At 56.5% G+C, this 26,271-nt stretch overlaps 7 protein-coding genes across 7 annotated transcripts in view; all 7 read right to left on the bottom strand.

The window, feature by feature from the left end:
- Nucleotides 1-1,117: 1,117 nt before the first annotated feature.
- On the bottom strand, nt 1,118-12,585 carry LOC149749889 (obscurin-like). Its single transcript, XM_089908608.1, has 12 exons — nt 12,575-12,585; nt 12,284-12,522; nt 11,697-11,960; nt 9,010-9,273; nt 7,638-7,901; nt 4,149-4,412; nt 3,571-3,834; nt 2,988-3,251; nt 2,403-2,666; nt 1,820-2,083; nt 1,283-1,499; nt 1,118-1,136 (listed from the first exon to the last, which is right to left on the bottom strand). Exons 1-12 carry the CDS (start codon nt 12,583-12,585, stop codon nt 1,118-1,120), a joined length of 2,598 nt encoding a protein of 865 aa, XP_089764734.1.
- On the bottom strand, nt 12,474-15,114 carry LOC149749888 (obscurin-like). Its single transcript, XM_089909861.1, has 3 exons — nt 14,594-15,114; nt 13,897-14,163; nt 12,474-12,926 (listed from the first exon to the last, which is right to left on the bottom strand). Exons 1-3 carry the CDS (start codon nt 15,000-15,002, stop codon nt 12,619-12,621), a joined length of 984 nt encoding a protein of 327 aa, XP_089765987.1. The 5' UTR covers nt 15,003-15,114; the 3' UTR covers nt 12,474-12,618.
- Nucleotides 15,115-16,409: 1,295 nt separating this feature from the next.
- On the bottom strand, nt 16,410-19,862 carry LOC149749887 (obscurin-like). Its single transcript, XM_089908607.1, has 6 exons — nt 19,839-19,862; nt 19,557-19,791; nt 19,183-19,470; nt 17,876-18,148; nt 16,890-17,156; nt 16,410-16,681 (listed from the first exon to the last, which is right to left on the bottom strand). Exons 1-6 carry the CDS (start codon nt 19,860-19,862, stop codon nt 16,410-16,412), a joined length of 1,359 nt encoding a protein of 452 aa, XP_089764733.1.
- On the bottom strand, nt 19,825-20,775 carry LOC149749886 (obscurin-like). The gene is made up of 2 exons (XM_089909864.1): nt 20,303-20,775; nt 19,825-20,181 (listed from the first exon to the last, which is right to left on the bottom strand). Exons 1-2 carry the CDS (start codon nt 20,526-20,528, stop codon nt 19,874-19,876), a joined length of 534 nt encoding a protein of 177 aa, XP_089765990.1. The 5' UTR covers nt 20,529-20,775; the 3' UTR covers nt 19,825-19,873.
- LOC149749885 (obscurin-like) lies at nt 20,679-24,804 on the bottom strand. Its single transcript, XM_089908606.1, has 9 exons — nt 24,696-24,804; nt 23,787-24,053; nt 23,216-23,482; nt 22,672-22,784; nt 22,404-22,557; nt 22,058-22,219; nt 21,856-21,960; nt 20,812-21,078; nt 20,679-20,689 (listed from the first exon to the last, which is right to left on the bottom strand). Exons 1-9 carry the CDS (start codon nt 24,802-24,804, stop codon nt 20,679-20,681), a joined length of 1,455 nt encoding a protein of 484 aa, XP_089764732.1.
- Nucleotides 24,805-24,826: 22 nt separating this feature from the next.
- Nucleotides 24,827-25,729, bottom strand: LOC149749884 (obscurin-like protein 1). Its single transcript, XM_089909865.1, has 2 exons — nt 25,433-25,729; nt 24,827-25,271 (listed from the first exon to the last, which is right to left on the bottom strand). The coding sequence occupies exons 1-2, from the start codon at nt 25,548-25,550 to the stop codon at nt 24,925-24,927; spliced, it is 465 nt and encodes a 154-aa protein (XP_089765991.1). The 5' UTR covers nt 25,551-25,729; the 3' UTR covers nt 24,827-24,924.
- The window catches only part of LOC149749883 (obscurin-like), a 41,611-nt gene continuing 41,000 nt past the window's right edge, over nt 25,661-26,271 (bottom strand). The window contains exons 10-12 of the mRNA XM_089908605.1: nt 25,858-26,142; nt 25,792-25,811; nt 25,661-25,699 (exon numbers count right to left, since the gene is read on the bottom strand). Of these exons, the coding sequence (XP_089764731.1) occupies nt 25,661-25,699; nt 25,792-25,811; nt 25,858-26,142 (344 nt within the window). The remainder of the gene's footprint in view (nt 25,700-25,791; nt 25,812-25,857; nt 26,143-26,271) is intronic.

Below are 26,271 nucleotides of genomic sequence, written 5' to 3'. Positions count from 1 at the left end.
CAACAGACAGGGAACATGACAGGCAAAATAAAAGAATTATGGAAAAATAGATAGCTAGTGGGAAGCAGCCGCATAGCACAGGGAGATCAGCTTGGTGCTTTGTGACCACCTAGAGGGGTGGGATAGGGAGGGTGGGAAGGAGGAAGACACAAGAGGGAAGAGATATTGGAACATATGTATATGTATAACTAATTCACTTTGTTATAAAGCAGAAACTAACACGCATTGTAAAGCAATTATAGTCCAATAAAGGTGTTAAAAAAAAAACAAACCAAGGGGGACTTTGAAAAAAAAAAAGAATTATGGAAGGAAAAGGAACAAGATAGTGAGAGAGCAGGGTAGAAAAGGAAACTGAGAGCAGAGAGGTGATGGGCAGCCACCAAATGCCAGTCCACGTGGTCACACGTGGTCTATACCCCTGACGGTGAGTGTGGCTGATGTCTTCTCCTGCCCGCACACACACGAGTACTCCCCAGCATCCTCCACGGTCAGGCCACGGATCTCCAGCTCACACACGGCTCCATCCTGCCTCAGGCTCACTCTGTCTCCAGCTCTGAGGGTCTCAGGCCCCTTCCTCCACTCCACAGGGGCTGCCTTGCTCAGCTCGCAGTGCAGTGTGGCCGTGGCCCCTTCTATGGCCTCCTTCTTCCTCAGACCGTTTGTGAACTTGGTGGGAAGGGCTGGGAAAGTCAGAAAGACACAAACACTATAACACTCTCTAAGGGCACAGATTAGACAGGACATGGACATCACAGAGAAGACACAAAACACAACTGGACACGGGCAATGTGCTGGGTGTGCCAAGCGCACGCTGTGGACTGGGGCTTCCCTCGGCCCAGTCCGTTTAATGTGTGGCTGTGACACCTTCTGCAGACTCCTCAGGCAGCATGTTTGTACGAATCTGCTGGGCAGGGCTAGAGAGGGTTGGACGGTGTGGGGAACATCAGATTCTCTGGAGATTACTGGGGAACAGCACATGCCTGGATGGAGTAAAAGACACAGACACTAACAGGAAACAGGACAGAACATGCAGTGACATGAGGGGTGGAAAGTAGCTCAGATGCTGGTTGCTCGTGGTTCACACAACAGCCCAGAAGGAGGAAGGAATTCCGTGGAGTTATGGGAAGAGGGTGGCACTGAAACAAGGAAGGTAGGGAGGATAAGTGCAGGGTGATGCCATGAAGTCAATAATTGGACAACAAAACAAAGCTCTGCTTGGCCACATGGGTCTTTACCCCTGACAGTGAGTGTGGATGAGGTTTTCTCCTGACCACACACACACGAGTACTCCCCGGCATCTGCCACAACTAGGTCACGGATCTCCAGCTCACACATGGCCCCGTCCTGCCTCAGGCTCACTCTGTCCCTGGCTCTGAGGGTCTCGGGACCCTTCCTCCACTCCACAGGGGCTGCCTTGTTCAGCTCACAGTGCAGCGTGGCCGTGGCCCCTTCCATGGCCTCTTCCTTCTTCATACCCTTTGTGAACTTGGCAGGCAGGCCTGGAGATGGTCAGAAAACACAAACACTATCACCCTCTTTGAACACACAGAAGAATCATGACATGCACAGTACATACAGGACACAAAACCCAACTGGACACAGATCCCCTGATGGGTGTGCCCAGTACACACTGTGGACTATGACTCTTAAAGGTCCAACCTGTACATGTGCCACACAATAGACAGGGACCATGACAGGGACAATAAAAGAATTATGGAAGGAAAAGGATAGTGAGACACAACAGTAGAAAAGGAAACAGAGCAGAGAGGTGATGGGCAGCCACCAAATGCCAGTCCACGTGGTCACATGTGGTCTTTACCCCTGACGGTGAGCATGGCTGATGTCTTCTCCTGCCCACACACACACGAGTACTCCCCAGCATCCTCCACAGTCAGGCCATGGATCTCCAGCTCACACACGGCTCCATCCTGCCTCAGGCTCACTCTGTCTCCAGCTCTGAGGGTCTCAGGTCCCTTCTTCCACTCCACAGTGGCTTCCTTGCTCAGCTCACAGTGCAGCGTGGCCGTGGTGCCTTCCGTGGCCTCCTTGCTACTCAATCTTCTTATGAACTCAGTAGGTAGAGCTGAGGACGATCAGACAGACACAGACATCAGAGTCATGGGAGAACTTCAAAGGCAGTACATGACAGGACAGAGGAAAAGACACATACTCCTACAGGATAATAGGACAGAACCTGCAGTGACACAAGGGGTGGAAAGTAGTTTAGATGCTGTTTTCTCGTGGTTCACACAACAGCCCGGGAGGGGGAAGGAGTTTCATGGAGTTATGGGAAGAGAGTGGCACTGAGGTGAGGAGGGTAGGTGGGATGAGTACAGGGGGATGACATGAAGTCAATAATTGGACAACAAAACACAGCTCTGTTGGGCCACATGGGTCTTTACCCCTGATAGTGAGCATGGCTGAGGTTTTTTCCTGACCACACACGCATGAGTACTCCCCGGCATCTGCCACAACCAGGCCATGGATCTCCAGCTCACACACGGCTCCGTCCTGCCTCAGGCTCACTCTGTCTCCAGCTCTGAGGGTCTCGGGCCCCTTCCTCCACTCCACAGGGGCTGCCTTGCTCAGCTCACAGCGCATCATGGCCGTCGCCCCTTCCATGGCCTCTTCCTTCCTCAGACCCTTTGTGAACTTGGCAGGCAGGCCTGGAGATGGTCAGAAACACACAAACACTATCACGCTCTCTGAACACACAGAAGAATCAGGACATGCACAGTACATACAGGACACAAAACCCAACTGGACACAGATCCCCTGATGGGTGTGCCCAGTACACACTGGACTGTGACATTTAAAGGTCCAACCTGTACATGTGCCACATAACAGACAGGGAACATGACAGGGACAATAAAAGAATTATGGAAGGAAAAGGATAGTGAGAGAGCAGGGTAGAAAAGGAAACTGAGAGCAGAGAGGTGATGGGCAGCCACCAAATGCCAGTCCACGTGGTCACATGTGGTCTTTACCCCTGATGGTGAGCGTGGCTGATGTCTTCTCCTGCCCGCACACACACGAGTACTCCCCAGCATCCTCCACAGTCAGGCCATGGATCTCCAGCTCACATACGGCCCCGTCCTGCCTCAGGCTCACTCTGTCCCCGGCTCTGAGGGTCTCAGGCCCCTTCCTCCATTCCACGGGGGCTGCCTTACTCAGTTCACAGTGCAGCATGACCATGGCCCCTTCCGTGGCCTCTTCCTTCCTCAGACCCTTTGTGAACTTGGCAGGAAGGCCTGGAGATGGTCAGAAACACACACTATCACGCTCTCTGAACAAACAGAAGAATCAGGATGTGCACAGTACAGAGAGGACACAAAACTCAACTGGACACCGACCACCTGATGGGTGTGGCCAGCACACACTGTGGACTGTGACTCTTACAGGTCCAACCTGTACATGTGCCACACAACAGACAGAGACCATGACAGGGACAATAAAAGAATTATGGAAGGAAAAGGATAGTGAGATAGCAGGGTAGAAAAGGGAACTGAGAGCAGAGAGGTGATGGGCAGCCACCAAATGCCAGTCCACGTGGTCACATGTGGTCTTTACCCATGACGGTGAGTGTGGCTGATGTCCTCTCCTGCCCGCACATGCACGAGTACTCCCCAGCATCCTCCACGGTCAGGCCACGGATCTCCAGCTCACACACAGCTCCGTCCTGCCTCAGGCTCACTCTGTCTCCAGCTCTGAGGGTCTCAGCTCCCTTCTTCCACTCCACAGCAGCTTCCTTGCTCAGCTCACAGTGCAGCGTGGCCGTGGTCCCTTCTGTGGCCTCCTTGCTTCTCAGTCTTCCTATGAACTCAGCAGGTAGGGCTGGGCAGGGTCAGGTGAACACAGAACATCAGAGTCTCAGGAGAACTTTGGAGACATGACAGAACAGAGGAAAAAAACAGACTCCAACAGAACAACAGGACAGAACCTGCAGTGACACAAGGGGTAGGAAGTAGCTCAGAGCTGGTTTCTCATGGTTCACACAATAGCCCAGGAAGGAGGAAGGAATTCCATGGAGTTATAGGAAGAGGGTGACACTGAGACAAGGAGGGTGGATGGGATGAGTGCAGGGGGAAACCAGGAAGTCAATAATTGGACACCAAAAGACAGCTCTGCTTGGCCACACGGGTCTTTACCCCTGATGGTGAGCATGGCTGAGGTTTTCTCCTGCCCACAGACGCATGAGTACTCCCCAGCATCTGCCACAACCAGGCCACAGATCTCCATTTCACACATGGCTCCATCCTGCCTCAGCCTCACTCTGTCCCCAGCTCTGAGGGCCTTGGGCCCCTTCCTCCACTCCACCGGGGCTTCCTTGCTCAGCTCACAGTGCAGTATGGCAGTGGCCCCTTCTGTGGCCTCCTTGGTCTTCAGATCTTGGATGAACCGAGCAGGTAGGGCTGCAGAGGGTTAGATGGACAGAAACGATCAACCCCTCAAAAGGACTGGGCATATGACCGGAACATTCAGGATGAGAACAGAAGCAGCAATGTGGAGGACATGTGAAGAGACAGACCAACGCATATATGACAGTGTGATCATCTTGCATCTTTCCCAGTGAGGTGCAGGGTGGCAGGGGACTGGTTCCATCCAGACCTCTTGTCTTCTCAGAGCGCATCTGTCCTACCTATACCCATTCATACTGTCTAAGCGCTGACCTTGTCTGCACCCAGAGTACGAAGCAGGCTCCTCCAACTCATACATGCAACAATGCAATGTACATCTCTCCTGGGAGAACCCCCAGAAGGCACCTTCCAGTCATGACATCAAGTGACCCACTGACATCCCTCAGTTGTGCTCCCTACCCCAGGTAGAGTGTCAATCCAGCACTGCCCACATCTGGGCTCACTGCATGCCTTCCCTGCCCACACCAGGCCCCACCTCATCCACCTCGCACATTCCTTTCCTTACCCCACTGGACTTGCACTCTCCTAGCTCAGGTCTCCTAGACCCTAATGGATTCTAGCTGTGGCCTTCTAACCATGCCCCAAGCCCTCCAACCTGCAGTCTTCTCCTCCATCCCAACTCCAGAAAGAGTGTGAGCTTCACAAGTTATAGCTGACCAGAGCCCACCCTGGTTACAACCTGTTGTGGGGTGAATCGTGTCCCTCAGAAATCATATGTTGGAGCCCTAACCCCCAGGACCACAGAATGTAGATGTATTGGGGGATGTGGTCTTTAAAGAGGTGACTGAGGAAAAAGGAAGTCACTGAGGTGGAACCTAACCCAACATGACTGGTGTTCTTGTAAGGAGAGGATATTAGGACACATATACACACACAGAGGGATGACCATGTGAGGACATGGAGAAAAGATGGCCGTCTACAAGCCAAGGAGAGAGGTCTCGAGGGAAACCAGCCTTGCCCACACCTTGATCTCAGACTTCTAACTCCTAGGACTGGGAGGAAAAAATTTTCTGATGTTTAAAGCCACTGTTATGTTGTTAAGCCATTCAGATTTTGGTACCAGGAGTGGGTCGCTACTGTAACAAATACCTAAAATTATGGAAGTGGCCTTGGAACTGGGTGATGGGTCGCAACTGGAAGAGTTCTGAGGTGCATGTTAGATAAATCTAGATTGCCTTGAAGAGATTATGGGTAGAAATATTGATGCTAAAGGTGCTTCTGGTGAGGCCTCAGATGGAAATGAGAAATGTGTTATTGGAAACTGGAAGAAAGGCAATCCTTTAATAAGCAGCAAAGAATTTGGCTGAAACGTGTCCCAGAGTTTTGTGGAAGGTAGAACTTACAAGTGAACTTGGATATTTAGCTGAGGCGACTCGTAAGCCAAGCACTGAAGACACAGACTGATTGCTCCTTGTTGCTTATGGTAAAATGTGAGAGAAAACTGAGTTATGTCAAAGAAGGAAGTATTTAAGCAAACAGAAACCAAAAGTTGAGGATTTAGAAATTTTCCAGCCCACTGAAATCACAAAAAAATGAGAATGCCTGTTCTAGAGAGAATACCAAGGGTGTGGCTGGAAAATCATTCAGTAAAGAGATTATGAGTGTGAGTCCTGGATCCAATCAGCCACCTCAGCAAAGTCAGGACTAGAGATGGAATTATCCAGGAAGGCTGTGTGGAAGGCTCTTGTCTGAAAGCTTGGACTCCTGTGAATTGTAAAGGAGACCAACAAGGCTTTTGAGAATTTTATATCAGCAGAAACCCTGCCAACCATGACTTAATCAGACACGGAAGGGACAAAATGATGGAAGCTGGGATTTCTATAGGATGGGTCAATACAGCTATCCGGCTGGGAACACGTGCTATCCTTCAAAGTTGGGAAGAATAACCCCAATGGCAATTCAGAGGTCAGCAGGGATGCCACTGCATCCATGGTCCCAGAGGGCCACGCCACCTCTGTCCAGGACCAAGGGGGTGAGGTCACCACTCTGGTGGACCCAGAGACAGAGCATTGAGCCAGAGGATCATTCTCCAGCCTTAAAATCTAACAGAATCTGTCCTGCTAGATGCTGGGTTTCTGTGAAACCAGTGGCCTCTTTCTTCTTTCCTATTCCTCTCTTTTGCGATGGGAATATCTATCCCACGCCTGTTCCACTGAAGTGTTTTGGAAACGTATAACTTGTCTGATTTCACAGGTTCACAGCTGGCGAGGAATTTTGCCTCAGGATGAATCGTAACTCTAGTCTCACACATACTTGATTTAGATGAGATTTAGATTAGATTTTTGACTTAGCTTGATACTGGAATGGGTTAAAAGTTTTGGGTTTGGGGGATGAGGTAAATGTACTCTGCATGTGAAAAGAACATGCATTTTGGGGGACAAGATGACAGAGTATTATGGACTGAATCATGTCTCCCCTCAAATTCATATGTTGAAGCCTTAACCCCCAAGAACTCAGAATGTGAATTTATTTGGAAATAAGGTCTTTATAGAGGTAATTAAGGACAGAATGGGGTCACGGGCGGGGGGGGGTACTAATTCAATCTGACTTATAAGTGTCCTTATAAGAAGAGGAGATTAGAACACAGGAACACACAGAGGATGCCCAGGTGAGGACAAAGGGAGAATACAGCTGTCTACAAGCCAAGAAGAGAAGCCTCAAAAGAAACCAACGCTGCAGACACCTTGGTCTTGGACTTCCAGCCTCCAGGACTGTGAAACAATAAATGTGTGCTGTTAAGTCACCTATATGTGGTATTTGTTATACAGCCCAAGCTTTCTGAGACAGAGCTCTTCAGAGCCTCCACACAATCTCCAAGGTCAATCAAACGCTGTTACCACACACAGGAGGGCCTGGCCTGTCTGGCCACCTACTCCCTGAGCCCCTCAATGCTGCACCTCAGTCTTTCTGTGCACATCCGTCACTAACATGAATGACTCCACTCCACACCTGAGGTCGAGACCCCATGCATACCCACAGCCCCAGCCACGTGCCAGTGGCCCAGAGCAGCTCTCCTGGACCATGATGCCTCCCTAGGGGTGTCCTCACACCACCTGCCCCTTGGGTCTGTACCCGCAGGGTCTAGACAGGGCTGGCCAGTGCGTTTTGTGAGATGGATCAGACAGACGGTGACTGTAACCCTAAGACAACAGTGACGTTGGGAGAGCACAGAACAGGTGGCAGAGAGAAGTCATTCAGGTGGCCACATGCAGTCTTTACCCCTGATGGCCAGTGTGGCAGAAGTCCTCTCCTGCCCGCACACACACGAGTACTCCCCGGAGTCCGCCACAACCAGGCCATGTATCTGCAGCTCACACTTGGCCCCATCCTGCTTCAGGCTCACTCTGTCCCCAGGTTTGAGGGTCTCGGGCCCCTTACTCCACTCCACAGGGGCCGCCTTGCTCAGCTCACAGCGCAGGGTGGCCGTGGCCCCTTCCATGGCTTCTTCATTCTTCAGACCCTTTGTGAACTTGGCAGGCAGGGCTGGTCAGAAAGACACACACACAATCACACTCTGTGAGCACACACAAAAGGCAGGATGCGAACAACACAGAGGAAACACAAACCCAAGCACACATGGGCCATGTGCTGGCTGTGCCGAGGACACACTGTGGTTGGTGGCTTCCCTCAGCCCAGCCCCTTCTGTGGACTCCTCAGGCCTAATCCTTTGTATTAACCTCGGAGGCAGGGCTGAGAAGGGTCAGAATGACATGGAGACCATCGGATTCTCTGGAGAAGTTTGGGGGCAGAACGTGACAGGATGGAGGAAAAGACACAGACTCCAACAGGACAACAGAACAGTACCAGTGGTGACACGAGGGGTGGGAAGTGGCTTAACTGCTGGTTTCTTCTGGTTCATACAACAGCCCAGGAAGGTGGAAGAGGTTCCACTGCCTTATGGGAAAAAGGTGGCACCGAGACAGGGAGAGAACATGGAATGAATGCAGATGGATGCAATGAAGTCAGTAACTGAACACCAAAATATGGCTCTGCTTGATCACACGTGGTCTTTACCCCTGACAGTGGGCATGGCCAAGGTCCTCTCCTGCCCACATACACACAAGTACTCCCCAGCATCCATCATAGCCAGGCCATGATCTCCAGCTCCCACACGGCTCCACCCTGCCTCAGGCTCCCTCTATTTCCATCTCAGAGGGTCTCGGGGCCCTTCCTCCAATCCACAAGGGCCATCTTGCTCAGCTCACGGCACAGTATGTCCATGGTCCCTTCTGTGGCCTCTTCATTCCTCAGACCCTTTGTGAACTTGGCAGGCAGGGCTGAGGAAAGCTAAGAAGTCACTGAGAACATCAGACTCTCTCAGGGGACTCTGTGTCCAGGACACCACAAAAACCACACAAACTGCAAAAGAGCACAGTATGAACAAGTGGGAAAATGCACAGATGGTGATGGAGGCAAATGCCCCAGAGGGAACAGAGAACACAAAGCACTGGACATGACATCTACTGGACAGGGAAACAGAAGCCATGAGACAGCTGGGGGAATCCAGTTGAAAAGATACAGAAAGGCACAGGATCCAACAGGGGAGGTGGTGACATGGAAACAAGTCCATTTGGCCTCACGTGGTCTTTACCCCTGACAGTGAGCGTGGCTGAGGTCCTCTCCTGCCCGCACACACACGAGTACTCCCCAGTGTCCGCCACAGCCAGGCCACGGATCTCCAGCTCACACACGGCCCCGTCCTGCTTCAGGCTCACTCTGTCCCCGGCTCTGAGGATCTCGGGTCCCTTCCTCCACTCCACGGGGGCCGCCTTGCTCAGCTCACAGTGCAGTGTGGCCGTGGTCCCTTCTGTGGCCTCCTCCTTCCTCAGACCCTTTGTGAATTTGGTGGGCAGGGCTGGGCAGGGTCAGAGTGACACAGAAAACATCAGACTCTCTGGAGAATTTGGGGAGATCAGGATGTGGACACTTGACAATAAAACACTCACACTTCGGAGCAAATAAGGAATAAAAGCTTGGACCCACAGACACATGGGTAGGTGGCAGTGCATGGGGGCAGAGGACAGACTAGGCTGAGCCCATCTAGATACAAACCAGCAAGGAAATGGAATCCTCAGTGAGGACCTCATGACATGGACAGACACATAGAAATGGCCACAGTGCCCACAGGATGGATGGAAAGGGACAGTAATCAGAAGGGATGTCCTCTCAGCATCTTCCATGGCCCATCCTGCCTCAGAGTGTATCTGATGCCAGATTCAAGGGCCCAGACCCCTTCCCCCACTCTACATGCCAGGCTGCCCAGCTTACACCACACCATGGCTGTGGCCCCCTCCAGGCCTCATTTCTTAGCAATTTTATGATCTTGAGGGATATATCTGGGGACGGAGACACAAAGAGAGCTACCTAAACTTTCCCACGAGTTTGCACCAGCACTCCCGCCTTGTCAACTCCTGCTGCTGCTGGGGCCAGAGCCCCGGCATGACTGGGCCTGAACAGGACTGACAGAGCTAGGAACACCACAGCTATAAGGGAAGCCGAAGCCACCCTCCTCCTGGCCTGTCGTCCTGGAGTAGGTGTCCTTGGGACCTGCATACTCTTAAAAGCAGCTCTCTTGGGCTGCTTGCAGCTGGTCAACTTGGGTCCTCTGCTCCTTGGCCACCGGTGGTGCCTCGTGCAGTGCAAGTTGCTCTTGACTGTGAGATAGGCCTCCAGGCCCACATCCCCTGTGGTCTCCTGGTGGGTCTGAACAGTGTGAGTGCCCAGTGTCTCTGCGCTGGAGACGCTGCACTCCATTCATGAAGTTCAAGGTGGCATGGTGGCCTGGCCTCTCCCCAAAGATCTGCGTATCTGTGCACGTGACGGCCCTGCCCAGCCTCCAGAACCCTCTTCAGGGTCCACCTTGTCTTGTGAGCATGGCCCAACAGGGCCCAGGATGTGAGGCCCCTGTGCACCTACAGAGCTGTCCTTCCTTCTGCGCTGAGATGCCCCCGGGCCCCTTCATCAATGTTGCTCACAGGACCCTCTCAGGACGTGGTGGGTGGCCTCATCCTCTGTCCCATCTGCTACCCCCGCAGGAAGTGACTAGGCCCTCACTAGGGCAGGCCCCTGAGGACCTGGACCCCCAGCACAGGGAGCTGACCTATTGCCAGGCCATGAGCCACACCACAGCAAAGCCCCGTCCTGAGTCCTCATCTCTGAGGGTCTCAGGCCCCTTCCACCACTGCATGGGGCTGCCTTGCTCAGCTCACAGCACAGCACGAATGTGGACATGGCTCCTCCCATGGCCTGCTCACGCTTCATAACTTTTTTGAATTGGCTGGTCAGGCCTGGGGAAGGTCAGACGGACACACAGACTGATGGACTCTGGAGCTTGCAGACAAGGAATGGGCCACAGACACCATGCTGGCCACACAAGCACCCATTGGAAGGGGGGCCCCGAGGGGACACCAGGCAAAATGCCCACAGTGGGCTGCTCTGATGCAAGGGGACTCCCACTACCCCACTTCAAGGATATCCACCCAGCTGGCCGTCTTCCACCCCACAAAGAAAGTGGCCCTACTGGCCCCTAAACACATGGGCCAGCCCTCCTGCTCTAGCTGACTGTGCCCCACCCTCAAACTGTGACCTCTCATCCCGTGTCCCAGCCACAGGTCACCATGCCACGCCTGATGGACCCCCTTCTGTGGCAGTTGCCTAGAGCCAGCTTACCTGCCACAGATGCCAGACAGGGAACCCAACGCCAGCACGGGTGTCCACCTGCCCTTCCTGACTCTGGCTCTGCGCCTCTGTGCAGCTCTTCCTGCCCTTCCTTCCTCTCCTTCCACAGTCAAGCACTGTCCACACCCACTTCACCTCCACCCTATCCCTACACCCAGCCTCACCTCTCCTAACCACCAGGAGCTGGACAACAGAACCTAGGACCTCCCATCACGGCTCTCCCATGGCCCAGCGTGCATGTCCCAGCTTCCACCTCTTGACACCCCGTTTGACATCCCACCCTTGAGGGCCACGCTTTGATCAACTTCCTAGCTTCTCTTGGCATGCCCCCTCAAGAGGACCATACTTCCACTCTTGTACTGTGTGGGTGCCCTCCTTCTCTCCCTCAGGCATGAGCCCCTGAGAGCAGGGAGGACCATATTCTCTGCTCTTTATCTGAGACGAGCCTCACAGAAGCAGGTGCTGGGAGACTCGTGCTGCAGGAATGCAGGAGATGCACATAGAAGCGAAAGACTGTACACGGACAGGGCAGAGCTCAAGGACGTGATCAAGCCCTCAGACACGAAGCCACTGCTCCACGTGGCCACACACAGTCTTTACCCCTGACAGTCAGCCTGGCCGCTGTTCTCTCCTGCCCGCACACGCACAAGTACTCCCCGGCATCTGCCACAACCAGGTCACGGATCTCCAGCTCACACACGGCTCCGTCCTGCCTCAGGCTCACTCTGTCCCTGGCTCTGAGGGTCTCGGGCCCCTTCATCCACTCCACGGGGGCTGCCTTGTTCAGCTCACAGCGCATCATGGCCGTCGCCCCTTCCATGGCCTCTTCCTTCCTCAGACCCTTTGTGAACTTGGCAGGCAGGCCTGGAGATGGTCAGAGACACACAAACACTATCACGCTCTCTGAACACGCAGAAGAAACAGGACGTGGATAGTTCATAGAAGATACAAAACCTAACTGGACACGGACCACCTGCTGGGTGTGCCCAGTACACACTTTGGACTGTGACATTTAAAGGTCCAACCTGTACATGTGCCACACAACAGACAGGGACCATGACAGGGACAATGAAAGAATTATGGAAGGAAAAGGATAGTGAGACAGCAGAGTAGAAAAGGAAACTGAGAGCAGAGAGGTGATGGGCAGCCACCAAATGCCAGTCCACGTGGTCACATGTGGTCTTTACCCCTGATGGTGAGCGTGGCTGATGTCTTCTCCTGCCCGCACACACACGAGTACTCCCCAGCATCCTCCACGGTCAGGCCACGGATCTCCAGCTCACACACGGCTCCATCCTGCCTCAGGCTCGCTCTGTCTCCAGCTCTGAGGGTCTCAGACCCCTTCCTCCACTCCACAGGGGCTGCCTTGCTCAGCTCACAGCGCAGCGTGGCCGTGGTCCCTTCCGTGGCCTCCTTGCTTCTCAGTCTTCCTATGAACTCAGCAGGTAGGGCTGCAACAAGGTCCGATGGACACAGACATCATCTTCATCCCCCCACAAAGGATGAAAGGGGCTGTATGGAACTACATAGGGTCACATGGGCAGAGTGAGTAAGTATACTTACCCTGTACGGTGAGCCTGGCCGATGTTATCTGGTCCCTGAAGCAGCAGGAGTACTGCCCGCTGTCCTGAGGCCGCAGGTCCCGGATGAGCAGTTCCAGCATGGTACCCTCCTGCCGCAGGCTGTACTTGCCTCCAGGCTTCACAACCTCATCTCCACGACGCCACTCCACGGGCATGGCCACCGATGACAGCATGCAGTGTAGTGTGGCAGCACCACCCTCCAGTACCTCCGCGTCCTTCAGCCCCTCTTGGAACCGCACTGGCTGAGCTGTGGACAGGCATGAGCTCAGCTCAGCCCTCACCCCGCTGCCTCCTACAGGGGTCTCCCCTGTGGTCAAGCACGGCTGAGAGCAGCAGCTGCAGGGTGCAGGCGGGCCCACCTCACTGTCTACATTGGGGGCTAGTGACAGTGACCTCTAGACCTCTGCCTCTCCAGGAGGGTGAGCCAAACAGCAGGAAACAGAGAAGGGTGGAGTGTTATGGGCTACATTGTGTCCCCCAAATTCATCTGTTGGAGCCCTAACCCTCAGGACCCAGAATGGGGCCGTATTTGGAGATGGGGGTCTCTAAAGAGAAGACTGAGGTAAAATTACGTCACTGGGTGGGTCTTAATCCCACAGTGTTGGTGTCCTTACAAGAAAAGGAGATTAGGACACAGACACACACAGAGGGATGACTGTGAAGATACAGGGAGAAGACAGCTATCTACACGCCAAGGAGAAAGGCCTCAGGAGAAGCCAGGCCTTCCAACACCTTGATCTCAGACTTCTAGTCTCCAGAACTGGGAGACAATAAACAGGGAGACACGTTTTTTTTTATGCTACTCAGTCTGTGGTATTTGTTACCCAGAACCCGAGCTGACTGAGACAGATGGAGATGAGCCAAGCCAGGAGAAGGGAGACACGGTGATGTCAGAACACAAAACAAAGTCGGGAATGAAGTAAAAAAGAGATTGCTGGTCAGAAGACCAAGGGAGGGTGAGGGATGCTATCAGGACCATCAGAGCCCCAGAGATGGGCAGTAGGGAGCAGAGGGAGATGGATGAACTGCTGGAAAGATACAGGTGGACAGAAGGAGCCTCAGAACAGCACCCCCACACACACACACACACACATAGAGGGCAGAGATAGACAGGGTCAGATAGAGTCCTGGAGTCCCCCTTGCCCTTAGCAAGACAAGAAACAGGGGTGCCCAGAGTGCGGCTGGAGGCTGCCCAGCACCCCCCTCCAGGGGCTCACCATGGACCCTGACAACGGAGCTGCTCCAGGCACCGCCAGCCTCACACTTGTAGCGCCCACCGTCCTGAAGGGTGGTGTCAGTGATGACCAGTTGGGCTCGGCGGCCCTCATAGCTCAGACGGCACCGAGCCGATGGCCGCAGGGCCTTCCCGTCCTTGGTCCAGCACACAGGGTTGTCTAAAGCAGCAGTCTCACAGACCAGGGTCAGATTTTCCCCCTCCATGACTGCGGCATCTGTGAGCTCCCGGGAGAAAACACCTGGCTTCTCTGAAGACAGAGAGGGATGCATATGACACTTGTGGGCTTCTGCAGGAAAAGCCCCAGGTCTCACTGCAGACCAGGCAACACTCCTGGTCAGTACCCACCTGTCCCCCTCAGTCTGGGCTGCAGACAGGGCTGCTGGGGGAACAGGACAGGCTCTGTGTGGCTCCACATACCAGAGGGGTGGGCCCAGCCTCTACACTGACCTTGAGCTCACCTCTGCATACCATGTGCAACAACGCATCTTGAAATAGTGCCACTCAGCCTCCCAAGCCCCGCTCCCTGGGATCCAAGGCCCCAGCCCATGGGAAGTCCATGGTGCCTTCTCTGTAAGCCCCAGGGCCTCACCCAGCGTGTGGCCAAGCCACTGTCTTGAGGTTTCATGCTTAGTCACACAGACTGGCCCCCACCATGGCACTGGGCACATGCAGCCTACCTATGACCTGCAAGGCAGCTGAGGTCCGCTGGTCGCCTGCCTCAAAATGGATGGTGCCTGAGTCCTTGAGGGCCAGCTGCCGCAGGGTAAGCACATGGTAGCCACCTGGCTGGACCTTGATCTCACTGAGTTTGTTGGCAGACAGTGGGGTTTTGTCCAAGAACCAGTGGACGGGCTTGTAGTCGGCAGGGGAGATACGGCAGCAGAAGGTGGCCGAGGAGCCCTCCTGCACCTCCAAGTCCTTCAGGTCCTCTGTGATGAGCACTTTCTGGCCTGCAGGGACACAAACGGGCATGTCAGTGACCCTCTGGCCAGCTGCCAAGGGAAACAGGGTGCTCCCCAAGACCTGGGGTGGGCTCACGACAGAGATCGAGCAAATGACTCTAACGGGCTCCGAATGACAAAACATAAAACAGTAAGTGGGTCCGAGCTGGACTGTCCAAAAGTATTTGTTTTAGATCCATCAGTGAGCCCCAATCCACCTCTGGGGTCCTTCTGCAGAGCACACAAGGTGACCCACTTTAGGCCCCACCATCAGGCTGCGCTCCTTAACCTGTCTAGGCCAGTTATGCCTGTCACAGAAATCACTTGACGCAATTCAATTTTGTATTAACAGAGGAAACGAGTGTGACGAAAGATGCATGGCTATGATAACATTTAAATCGAATGCATTGGAGGACTGACAACGTGAATCGCTAGAAAAAAATTTTTTGCTGTTGTCTTAGGTATGGTGAAACCTTAGGAAGAAGTTATAAATATAGAGATAGATTGGCCGCCAGATTCCTTCTGCATTCACAGGTGTCTTGAAGCTATTGCACACCAGAAAGCATAGATAGCACATCAGGAGGGTGATGTACACAAAAAGAGATACGGAATTCTGATTCGTGAACTGATACACAAAGAAAAGGCTCTGGCTGACGCTATTAGACGGGTACAAGTCTGTGTGTTTTAAACGTTTTTAAAGACCATATGTTGTTATCATGGGACACTCTGACTTTTTTAAAGTATGAACATCTACTGGGTCGGCCAAAAAGTTCGTTTGGGTTTTTCGTAGCATCTTACGGCAAAACCTGAACGAACTTTTTGGCCAACCCAATACTTTATTAGATAGCGGTGCTTCTACTGCACTAACAAAACGTTTTCACTGAGCTCAGTGGATTCACTGTATTTCACTGAAAAAGAGAAAAAAATCAAGAGTGAGTCTTCTTTGTTATTCTTTTGGGTTTTTTTTCTGTGGAGAGACCCCCAGGAAGGACCTCCACCTGACTTCACCCTGGACACCGGCCCTGGGATCTGGAGGGCTGGGCTCAACCCTGCCCTGATGCCTACTTGTCCTACACCCCTGAACCAGCCAACAACCCCGAGTAAAGGCCCAGTCTCCCTATCTGTGAAGTGGGAGAGTGATAACCCTCACCCTGCCTGCCAGGTGAAAACTGCTGCTCAAACCTGAAAACTTTCCCGAGCAAGTCTCCTTCCACAGGAGCAGAGGCGGTACATCTGCATGTAAGTACATGCAGAGCTCATGCAGGGGCACACGCTGGAAGGGTTCCAGAAACATTCATCCAGCAAATGAAGGCACAAATAAATGAGGGCTGCTGACTCATTTACACAAGGCCCAGCTGGGAGGGTCAGAGACAAGACCACCCAGGACAACTCCCCTTGGAGATAGGGAAACCAAGGCTGGGTTTGTCTAGGGCCAGGCAGAGTTCTGATCTCTTCCCATCTCCAAGTCTACTTTAAACAAAGCTTACACCTGAGCACACCATGGGCCTTGAAATATAGTGTGCAAATGAGAGCAACAGCATGGTGACTGGGCCTAACCTTTCACCAGGAGCCGAGCCTGGGACTGGGCCTGGCCAATGTCACAGGTGTAAGTGTCGCTGTCCGCCTTCTCCAGGGCGCTGATGGTAAGCCTCAAGGTCAGGCCCTCCTGGCTGGGAGCATGCTTCTCCGAGGTTTGCAGCTCTGTGAGGCCCTTGCACCATGTCACTGAGGCCGCGGGGCGCTCCGTCTTGCAGGCAAACACAGCTGTGCCCTTCTCCTCTACCTGTAGGTCAGCCAGCTCCTCCGTGAACTGGTTTGGCTTTTCTGGGGGAGAATGGATGGGAGGGAGAGGCCTGTGCAGACCCCATGTAGGCCCTCAGGACAGGAAATCACTCCCATCACAGGTGGTTCTCCTGGCCCACCCACAGAACCTCAGGGACCTGGGCAAGCCCCTTCCCTGCTGGGCGCCCCTCCATTCCTGCCTGGAAAGAGAAGCCACAGGGGCTGTCCCAGGGTCTCTCATGGGGGTTACCTTCCACTCGGAGGCTGGCTGTGCTTTTGGAAGACTCCGTCTCACACGTGTACTCGCCAGAATCTTTGAGTGAGGCTGCATGGATGACCAGCATGGCTCGAGTGCCTTCGATGAGAGGCTCATACTTCCGACTCTTACGAATGGCTTTCCCATCCTTCAGCCAGCACACTGGGGTCCCCTCCCGTGACAGCTCACACCTCAGCACCACGTCCTCACCCAGCATGGCCCGCTGGTCTTCCAGTGGCTTCATAATGTCAACTGGCCTCTCTGAAAAGAACAGAGATGGTGGCCCAAGAAGCATGGCCGCAACTCTACCCACGGCCACAGCCCTAGCCATGCCTGGGGTGAGGGCAAGGCAGGCATTCAGGAACCTTCAGGCTCTGAAGGTTGAGACCACAGAATCTACAGCTCTAAAACTTCCAACTCTGGAACCTCAGACCCAGGGGCCTCAGAGCCCTGGAATACCAGGGAAGGACCCCGGGAGGGAGAAAGATTAGACCACAGAATCTTATGTTTTCAGCACTGTTCAGAGTCCTGTGACTCAAAGCATGGCCATGGGCCAGCGCTGACTGTGGGCTGAGCTTCACCCACTGGCGCCAAGTACTCATGCTGGAAGTAGGAGCTCAGAAATGCCAATGGCAATTTCACTGGCTTCACGAGTCATGCACCCTGGGAGCTACCACAGCAGTCGAATCACGGACTGAAGATCAGAAACCCTGCTTCTGCCCAAAGGCTCCAGAACCTCATCCTAGAAAGTAAGCCCCCTGGATGACCAGAAGCCCCCAGTGCTCTGACAGATGCCTCCAGGTGCCAACCAGGGGCTGGGGAGACAGTTCCCAGATGCACCCCCTTCCAGCTTCCAAGCCCAAGGCCCCTGCTCCAGGCTGCCTGGGGAGGGCCCAGGCTCAGCAGCTCCCAAACCAGCCCCTAGAGACAGACCCCCAACCTGCCCCAGCCAGTCAGTTCCCACTGCCACCATCACCCACCTCTGATGATGAGCGAGGCCTTGGAGGTGAGGCCCCGCACAGAGAAGACCACCTCCCCAGCGTCACTTGGCAGAGCATCTCGGACGGCCAGCGTATACTTGCGGCCCTGGCGTGTGGCCCAGAAGCGGCCAGAGCTGCCCACCGTTTTCCCACCAACCATCCATACAGCAACATCGCTAGCGTTCTCATGGGACAGGACACACTCAAAGCTGCAGCTCTCGCCCTCCATCACCTCCACTGTCTTCAGCCTCTTGGTGATGCCCACGTGCAGGTCTGTGGGCCAGAGGAGACAGCCATCACGCCAGCCAGGCCCACGGAAGCCTGCCTCTCGAGACAGGCACCGTCAAGCCTGTAGCAGCCCCAGTCCACACCCCAGGAGGGACAAGACCAGCCCACCGTCCCCAACCCCACTCTCAGAGGGCCTGCTGCCCCTCTCAGCAAATGTCCTCTTGGCCTCCAGCTGTCCACACCTTGGTGTTTGGATGGCTGATAGCTATGCGTTATGACCAGGGCGGCCGCCTTCACATTTGCTATGGAACAATGTGGAGAGAATAAGTGCCGCACACAGTTGTCACCAGCTTCTATGCTCCAGAAGAAGAACAGGCACCCAAAATGAACAGGCAATCCAGCTCTAGGACAAACTCACCACACCGCCCTCCCTTTCCTGTCCCTTTCCTGTCTCATCAAACACTGGCCAGACCATCAGGGACCAGCCACGGGATCACAGGGCAGCAGGCCTGCCATGCACACAAGAGAGAGCAGGACTACGGGGGTGGAGCCAGGACAGTGATGCACCCAGGACGTCAGGCATCCACCCTATAGTTGGGGAACCAGGCCCAGATTGGCAGGAGCATGTGAAAAGCCTGTGGCCTGCCCACGGCCACCTTCACCAGGCTGTGCCATGGCCTGGGAGCCCTACTGGGGCAGCGCCTGCCTGACATCTCGGGCTCTCCCACTCGCCCACTCCAGGAGGCTCTCCTGACCGCCCCTCTGTGGCCCCTGTGCCTGCCCGTACACATCCTCTGGTGCAGAGTGAATGTTTCCAGCCTCTGTAGAATCCTTTACACCTTGGGACTCTATCAAGCAGAGTCAGTCTAGTCTCCCAAGCTTTGCTCTGTTGCCCATCATCCCTGGCCCACCTGCCTGCACCTGGGCCTCCTAGGAGCCTGCCCTGACCTCTCCAGGCTCAGAAGAACAGCCCCTGGTCTCGGAGAGTTGGGTGGGGCCCCCAGGCAGAGGCACCCCCACGCCCAGAGCCACGCCCCCAGTGCCCTGGCGCCGCCACCTGGAGCCGCTGCGGCACGCACCGTGCACGCTGACGTGGGCCCTGGTCTCATCAGTGCCCACGTCGCAGGTGTACAGGCCAGCGTCGTCCCTGCTCAGGCTGTGCACCACGAGTCCCCGAGTGCCCGCTGTGCACGGGAATTCATACTTGTCACTGGGGCCCAACTCCATGCCGTCTTTTCGCCACACCACACGAGCCTGGTGGTCAGAGACCTCGCACCGCAAGGCCAGCGTGCCCCACTCCTCCACGGACACGTCGTCCAACGCCTTCAGGAACACCACCGGCTTCCCTGCAGGGAAGGTGTGGGAGACTGAGGGGACGAGCTGCCACCTCTGGCCCTCGGGATGCCAGGTGCACATCCCAGGGGTCCCCAGAGACCCCACAAGGACACCTCACCTTTGACCTCCAGGCGGGCTGAGGCCATAACTTTGGGCGAGGAGGCGCATACGGTGCCCGTGTCAGCCCATTGGACCTGCTTCAGCACCAGCGTGTGGCGGCGGCCCTCATGGGTAATCTCATGTAAGCTGTCGTTATACAGTGGCGTCCCATTGAGCGACCACTCCACCTCCTCGTCCTCGTGGGACAGCTCGCAGGAGAAGCAGGCACAGCCCTCCTCCGTGACCTCCAAGTCCTGCAGTGGCTGCGTCACCGTCACCTCCCGCACTGCCAGGAGCACACCAGGCAGCTCAGCACGACCGCCATCACCGCCTCCCCTAGAGACCCTCTGGTGGCCCTGTGCCCCCTCGCTCTGTACCTTCCACAGTAACCTCGGCGCTGCTCTGGGCACTGCCGGCCTGGCACCGGTAGACACCAGCATCCGCGGGTCTGAGCCGCAGGATGCACAGCTCTGCCATGTGGCCCTCCAGCCTCATCTTGAACTTGTCAGATGGCACCAGGGGTGTCTCCTCCTTGTACCACTGCACGGTCTTGGGGGCTGGCTTGAAGTCACAGGACAGGACTACCGACTGCAGCTCGCGCCCCACCTTGGGCTCTAGTGGCCGCGTGAGCACCATGGGAATGTCTGTGGCAGAAGGAAAGAGGGAAGCACTGCGTAAAGTGGGCCAGACCACAAGGCCATAACACCTGCCCCTGCCCTGCCCGCTCTCCATCTGCAGCCAAACCGCCAGGCAGCACACTTTTACCTGAGACGACCAGGCAGGCGGTGGAGCGTGATTTGCCAATGGTGAAGTGCACCGGCCCGGTCATGGTGGAGCAGGTACGCCGCAGCGTCAGCCGGTGCACTGTACCCTCCTGTTCCATTCCCACGTCAGCCCCTGCCTGCAGCACTGTCTTCCCCAGGAGCCACTTAGGCGGCCGCACCGAGGGGATGGAGGTCTCACACTCGAACCAAGCAGGGGCAGGCTCCATCACCGTCACATCCTGCAGGCCCCGCACGATAGTGATGGATTTCTCTGTGGGCGAGCGGCCAGTCACTGGGGCAGTCCCGGGGGAGGATCACCAGCCACCCCTCCTGCAGGGTTGGCGTTACTTCCTGGGAACAAACCCTCTCAGGCATGCTCACTTCCTCCCTGGGGTGACCCAACGCGCCCAGTCAGGTCCTTCTCAGACCTGGCCACCTCTAAGTGCCACAGGCTGTAACACCTCCCCTGGCGGAAAAAAGGAACAGCTGCCCACCCAGCCCTGCCCGAACCTTCCACAAAGAACTGGGCACTGGTCTTAACATCGCCAGCATCACAGGTATAAGTGTCCTCGTCCTCAGGCTGGACGGCGTTGATGACTAGCTGGCGGTAGAGGCCGTCACTGACCATCTCATACTTGGCCCCAGGCTGCAGTTCCACGCTGCCCTTGAACCACCGCACCTGGGCACTGGCCCTCGACATCTGGCACTCGAGCACACCACGGTGCTTCTCTATTGCGATCTTGTCCCGCAGCGGGCGTAGGATGGATACTGGCAGCTCTGTGGGTACACCCAGCAGGGTCAGGGCAGGTGCACAGTGATCCCGAACGCCCAGGGCTGGGTGCTGTGGCTGTGCATCTTCCAACCAGCCGGACTGGGACATTATGCTCAGGCTAAACAGCCTATGCCGGCCCGCCCACCAGAGCCAGCAGACAGCTACTGAGTGTTGCCCTCGGGCTAGTCTGGGACTTGCTACTCACATCTGACCACAAGGACACTGGGCACACACCCACACTCGCTATCATCCAGTGGGCCTCATCATGCGCGTGCCCGCCCCACTCCCCCACCCCGCCCGTCCTCTCGCCACACAGCCTCACCCTCATCCTGCACACCCCCGAATCCCTTGCACCCTGCCCTCACCTTAGGCATCCAAATGCCCCACACCCCTGCCCCCTACCTGTTTCTAGACCCTTTCTCCCTCATGCCCCGCAGCCACTTTGACTGTCATCAAGGCCGCCAGGTAAAGCCTTGTGTGCTTACTTCCTGCCAGGGCCTCACACCTTTTCTCTCCAGCACTTGCTTCAGTCCCAGGAAGGAGAATTCATTGGTACCTCCATTTTACACAAAGAAGGAGACCCCAAGGCTGCCTCCCCTAGACCACTTTCTTCCTGCCAAGGAGGGAATATCCCCTTTCCCTCCTCCTGGATCACTGCTGTCCTCATTCCAGGAGGGACCCCAGGACAGGGACAGCTGGCCTTTCAGCCCTGTGAGACTCAGTACCCATGCTTGTTCACACACACGCTGTCCAGCCCATGCCCTGCCCTGAGCCGCCATTACCTTTTACTCGGAGCTGGGCTCGTGATTCTGCACGTTGTGCTACAAATTTGATTTCCCCTGCATCTTCCACCAGGACCCTCCGATAGATGAGAGTGTATGTCCTTCCTGGGAACAAAGGCCACTCAGCACTAAAGGGAGGGGTGGCCTGGGGGCGGGAAGGAGGAGAAGCCCTGCTGAAGCCTACCCACCATCCTCATCTCACCTTCCTGGCGGATCCGCACATTGTCACTGGGCCGAAGCTTGCTGCCCTCCCGGAACCACTGGGCAGGCACCTCATCGTGGGAGACCTCGCAGGAGAATGTGGCACCTTCCCTCTCCATCACTTCTACATCCTCCAGAGGCCTCACGATCTGGACATTTCGGCCTGGGGCAAGAAGCAGGCCCTGCTACATCCTGACACGCAGAGCTATCTGACTGCTACCCCCCACCCCAGCTTGCTGAGGGAGTACAGGATGGGTGGGGCAAGAGCAGAGCCAGAGGGCCAAGCACTTGCTGGGTGACGCAGTGGGGGGCCAGGAGGTTCTTGCACCCACCCACCCAGCCCTCACCTTGCACCTTCAGGGAGGCCGAGCTCTGAGCATCGTGGGCATCACACACATACACGCCCTGGTCCCCAAGCTCACATCGGTAAATGATGAGACTCCTGCAGGCCCCCTGGGCCCCCATGCCCACCGTCTTGCTCCCCCGCAGCTCCACACCGTCCTGTGGAGGAATGAGGCCAGGTCAAGTGCTGGAACTGCCCAGCGGAGTGGTCCCATTCCCGCCCACCCATGGTGAGAGGTAAGAGGGGGCAGAGGAGTCCAAGTTCCCAGGCACCTTCAACCAGCGCACATCCACATTGGGGCGTGAGAGCTCACAGTCTAGGACCACCTTGTCCTTTTCCGTGGCCACCACATCCTGCAGAGGGCGGCTGAACTTCACAGGCAGCTCTGGAAAGACAGGAGGGGAATGGTGAGAAGCAGGGCCTCTGGGCAGGGACAGGGCCTGAGCTGGTTGGAATCATTCAGCTGGTTAAAGGAATGAGCCCCAGGCTTCCCTGGTGGCGCAGTGGTTGAGAGTCCGCCTGCCGATGGACGGGACACGGGTTCGTGCCCCGGTCCTGGAAGACCCCACATGCTGCGGAGCGGCTGAGCCCGTGAGCCATGGCCGCTGAGCCCGTGCGTCCGGAGCCTGTGCTCCGCAACGGGAGAGGTCACAACAGTGAGAGGCCCGCGTACCGCAAAAAAAAAAAAAAAAAAAAGGAATGAGCCCCTCGCTCCTCCAGGATTCCATATCCCTGCCCATAGCTGTCTCCCTGGGCCACCTTGGGGACAGGGGCAGGTGCTCTGGAGTGAGTCCCGCCCCACCTATGTCCACCTACCAGTGACCACCAGCCGTGCAGATGTGTGCACGCCCTCCGCCCTGAAGGAAACCAGGCCACTGTCCTGCCTCTGCAGCCCAGACAGCGTAAGGGTATGGGTGGGGCCGTGCACCACCAGCTGGCACGTGGGTCCCGGCTGGAGCCGAAGGCCATCTCGAGTCCAGCTGCCCTCCACATCAGCATGGGACAGCTCTACTTCCATCGTGGCTGTGCCCTGCTCCTGCACCTCCACTGTCTGCAGGCCCCGCACAAGCCGGACCTGGCGCACTATGGGACAAACAAGGGGAAGGATGAGCCACTGTAGCAAGACCCTGGCCCTCGGTCCAGCCCCCATCACTTCCCCAGGGAGCCTCAAGGTGCTCTGGAAGGGGAGGCCTGCCCCTCCAGGTGGATGCCTGCCCCCTCCTTCACTCCCTTCCCCACCTCCCTGGCCCCTGCAAGTGAAGGTCCACCCCTTCCTCCCTCTTTCCCTTTTCCCCCTTTTCCAGGGCCCTGCCCCCAGGGGGAGATTCCCTACCCTCCCCAACTCCTCGATGCCCAACCCCCAGGCCAAGCCCCCTAAGCTGCTCACTTTCCACAGTCAGCTTGGCCTGCGTCTTATCATCCGCTGTCTCGCAGCCATAGAAACCACGGTCAGCGAAACCCACACTGCGGAGAACCAAGCGGTGACTTGAGCCCTCGGCGTGTATCTCCACATTCTCGCCTGCCACCAGGGCCGCGGCGTTGCGTGTCCACTTGACCTCCGGCCATGGCCGCGTCAGCTCCACCTCCATGGTCACCGAGCTCCACTCTTCCACAGTCTGTGGCTCCAGCTTTTTCTTGAACAACACTGGGGCCTCTGGAGTCACAGGAGAGGGAGGTCATTACAGCCACTGCCACTCTCAGGAAAGCAAGGCAGAGGGACCCTGCCCCAACCCCCAGCCAGCAGAGCTGCCCTCCACCACATTCTGACTCCAAGCTAGGCAAGGCCTTGGCCATACTCAGGGCCCAGCTGCACACATGCACAGGCACAATTTTGTGGAAGGAAACCACACTTCAGGGGGGCTTCTCCTTTCCCAGTCCCCCTCCCACCTCCTGCTCCCCTGCTCTGAACAACTCCTGCCATCCCCCACCAGGGCCTGGAACTCCTAAGTGTGGCCGGTGACCAGGAGCATTGGGACACAGGGAGCCACTGAGACAGGCCGACTCTGAGCTCCCAGGCCGGCTGCACCACAGTCTCTGCTTTAACTAGGCCCTGGATGCGTCACATTAAGGAAGAGAAACGCTAGAGTGAATCTCCCAGTCTCGGACTGTGCCATGATCTCCGCAGAAGTGCATCTGCCTGCATTACTCCCTGACTCAGGAACCTGAGATGGCTTGGCTCCCACTTACTCTCAGGTAACGTGCTGGCCCTCCCCCATGCAATCTGGCTTCAGCGAGCAAAGCGCACCCCCACCGTCTGCATCTGCTTGCACTGGCTGCCAGCTCCAGTCTCTCCCACCTTGCCATCCTCTGGGCTCAGCAAGGATCATCTCCTCTAGGACGACTCCCTGGAGTGTCTGAGCCTCCACCCACTCCCCGACCAGGTGTGCACTACAGGAGTTTACCATCTCCCCTTTAGAGCAGGTGCCTGGCCCCTCGGTCTGACCCTACTCTTCTCTCTGCAGCTGACAAACCCTGTGTCCTCTGAAGTCAGCCAGATGAGCTGGATACAGGCCAGCAGCAGGATGCTACCTTGGGACCAGCCCATTAGCAGACGCCTGCTGCGAGGAGCCGGTGCGCCCTTCCTGCTGCCCCACACACGCACCTCGGACCCGGAGGGCAGCCACGGTCTTGATGCCCTCAGCCTCCGCGGTGATCTGGCCGGCATCCTCCAGGGCCAGGCCCAAGATAGTCAGGCTGTGGCTGGCACCCTTCTGCGATATGAGAAACTTCTCGCAGGACTGTAGCTTGACGCCATCCCGGAACCATGTCACCGCCACGTCGCTGGGAGTCACCGTGCACTGGAAGGTGGCCTTGCAGCCCTCTTCCGCGACCACTGCGCTCAGCCCAGACGTGAACTTGACCACGCGGGGGACTGCGGACAAGAGCTCCACTTGAGAGGCAGTTAGGAGGGGCAGGGGCCCCCACCTAGCAGACGCCGCGGAAGGACACCTCTTTGGGAAGCAGCCCTGGAATGCTCCGCCAAGCCACCCACCCACCTGGGCGGCTCAGCCCCTGCGCCCGGCATCCACATACCGCTCACGGTGAGCATGGCGCTGGTGTGGTCGTCGCGGCTCTCGCACACGTACTCCCCCACATCTTCTGCCCGCAGGTCCGACACAGTGAGCGAGCGCTGAAGTCCCGCAGCTGCCATCTGGAAGCGTTTGCCGGCCCGGAGTTGCGTGCTCCCGCGGCGCCACACCACCTGGGCCTGTGCCGGGCTCAGCTCGCAGACCAGCTTCACTGTGCCGCCCAGCTCCCCGCTCACGGGCTCCAGGGGACGGCAGAACTTGGCAGCCACCTCTGGGGGAGGGGAAGGGAGGGGACGTCAGCCTGGTGGGGCTCGGGCCATAGGACCAGCTCTGAGCTGCCCGGTCGTGCGCCCTGAGCCTCACCCAGTCTCCACTCCAGGACACTGCAAACAAGGGGTTCCCAGAGGACCTCCCCGTGGCCCCACTCACCTTCCACTTGCACCGGGAAGTCCTGCTCCTCTGCGCCCAGGCGGCAGCAGTAGACGGCACTGTCCAGGATCTGTGCGCCACGCACAGTCAGGGTGTGGGTGTCCCCCAGGCTGGCCGTCTCGTGCCGCTTGCTGCTGCGAATCTCCACACCATCCTTGAGCCAAGTCACCGCGGCCACAGAGGGTGCGGCCAGCGTGGCTGTCAGGACGATGTCCTCGTGTTCCCTGACCACCAGAGGTTCCCTGCGTCTGGGTCTCTCCAGGGTCGGGGGCTCAAGTTCCGGCTCTGGGGGGCGGGGGCGGGGGGGGTGACCAACAAGCATTAGAGGGGAGACCTTCGCATCTCTGGCCTGGGTCCCATCCCCCCTCCAGGCCACATGGTGGGAGAAGACTTGAAATGAAACTGCCCGGGCTG

This window comes from Delphinapterus leucas, chromosome 3 (genome assembly GCF_059928025.1).
Source record: "Delphinapterus leucas isolate spDelLeu-1000000601 "Yukka" chromosome 3, BTC_Dleu_Yukka2, whole genome shotgun sequence".
NCBI lineage: Eukaryota > Metazoa > Chordata > Mammalia > Artiodactyla > Monodontidae > Delphinapterus > Delphinapterus leucas.
The sequence above is the reverse complement of the archived record's forward strand: the minus strand, read 5'-3'. Positions and strand labels throughout refer to the sequence as shown.

Bases quoted from the DNA above. Each gene is read 5' to 3' on its own strand.
- LOC149749888 (XM_089909861.1), bottom strand. From the start codon at position 15,002: ATGTTTTGTCATTCGGAGCCCGTTAGAGTCATTTGCTCGATCTCTGTC. The intron at 14,164-14,593 runs GTAGGCTGCATG...CTCTGTCTTCAG, and splicing joins AGCTGCCTTGCAGGTCATAG to AGAAGCCAGGTGTTTTCTCC. The intron at 12,927-13,896 runs GTGAGCCCCTGG...GCCTGTCCACAG, and splicing joins CTCCGTTGTCAGGGTCCATG to CTCAGCCAGTGCGGTTCCAA.
- LOC149749887 (XM_089908607.1), bottom strand. From the start codon at position 19,862: ATGGCGGTCGTGCTGAGCTGCCTG. The intron at 19,792-19,838 runs GTGTGCTCCTGG...CAGCCACTGCAG, and splicing joins CGGTCGTGCTGAGCTGCCTG to GACTTGGAGGTCACGGAGGA. The intron at 16,682-16,889 runs GTAACCCCCATG...ATTCTCCCCCAG, and splicing joins AGCCAGCCTCCGAGTGGAAG to AAAAGCCAAACCAGTTCACG.
- LOC149749884 (XM_089909865.1), bottom strand. From the start codon at position 25,550: ATGGCAGCTGCGGGACTTCAGCGCTCGCTCACTGTGTCGGACCTGCGG. The intron at 25,272-25,432 runs GTATGTGGATGC...TCTTGTCCGCAG, and splicing joins CGCCATGCTCACCGTGAGCG to TCCCCCGCGTGGTCAAGTTC.
- LOC149749886 (XM_089909864.1), bottom strand. From the start codon at position 20,528: ATGGAGCCTGCCCCTGCTTGGTTCGAGTGTGAGACCTCCATCCCCTCG. The intron at 20,182-20,302 runs GTAAAAGTGTGC...CTTCTGCCACAG, and splicing joins CGCCTGCCTGGTCGTCTCAG to ACATTCCCATGGTGCTCACG.
- LOC149749885 (XM_089908606.1), bottom strand. From the start codon at position 24,804: ATGGTAAACTCCTGTAGTGCACACCTGGTCGGGGAGTGGGTGGAGGCT. The intron at 22,785-23,215 runs GTAGGTGGACAT...CTGTCTTTCCAG, and splicing joins TGCACGGCTGGTGGTCACTG to AGCTGCCTGTGAAGTTCAGC. The intron at 21,079-21,855 runs GTAATGGCGGCT...GTGTACCCACAG, and splicing joins AGCCCAGCTCCGAGTAAAAG to AGCTGCCAGTATCCATCCTA.
- LOC149749889 (XM_089908608.1), bottom strand. The intron at 11,961-12,283 runs GTAAAGACCACA...GACCATCTCCAG, and splicing joins AGCCACGCTCACCATCAGGG to GCCTGCCTGCCAAGTTCACA. The intron at 1,500-1,819 runs GTAAAGACCACA...GACCATCTCCAG, and splicing joins AGCCATGCTCACCGTCAGGG to GCCTGCCTGCCAAGTTCACA.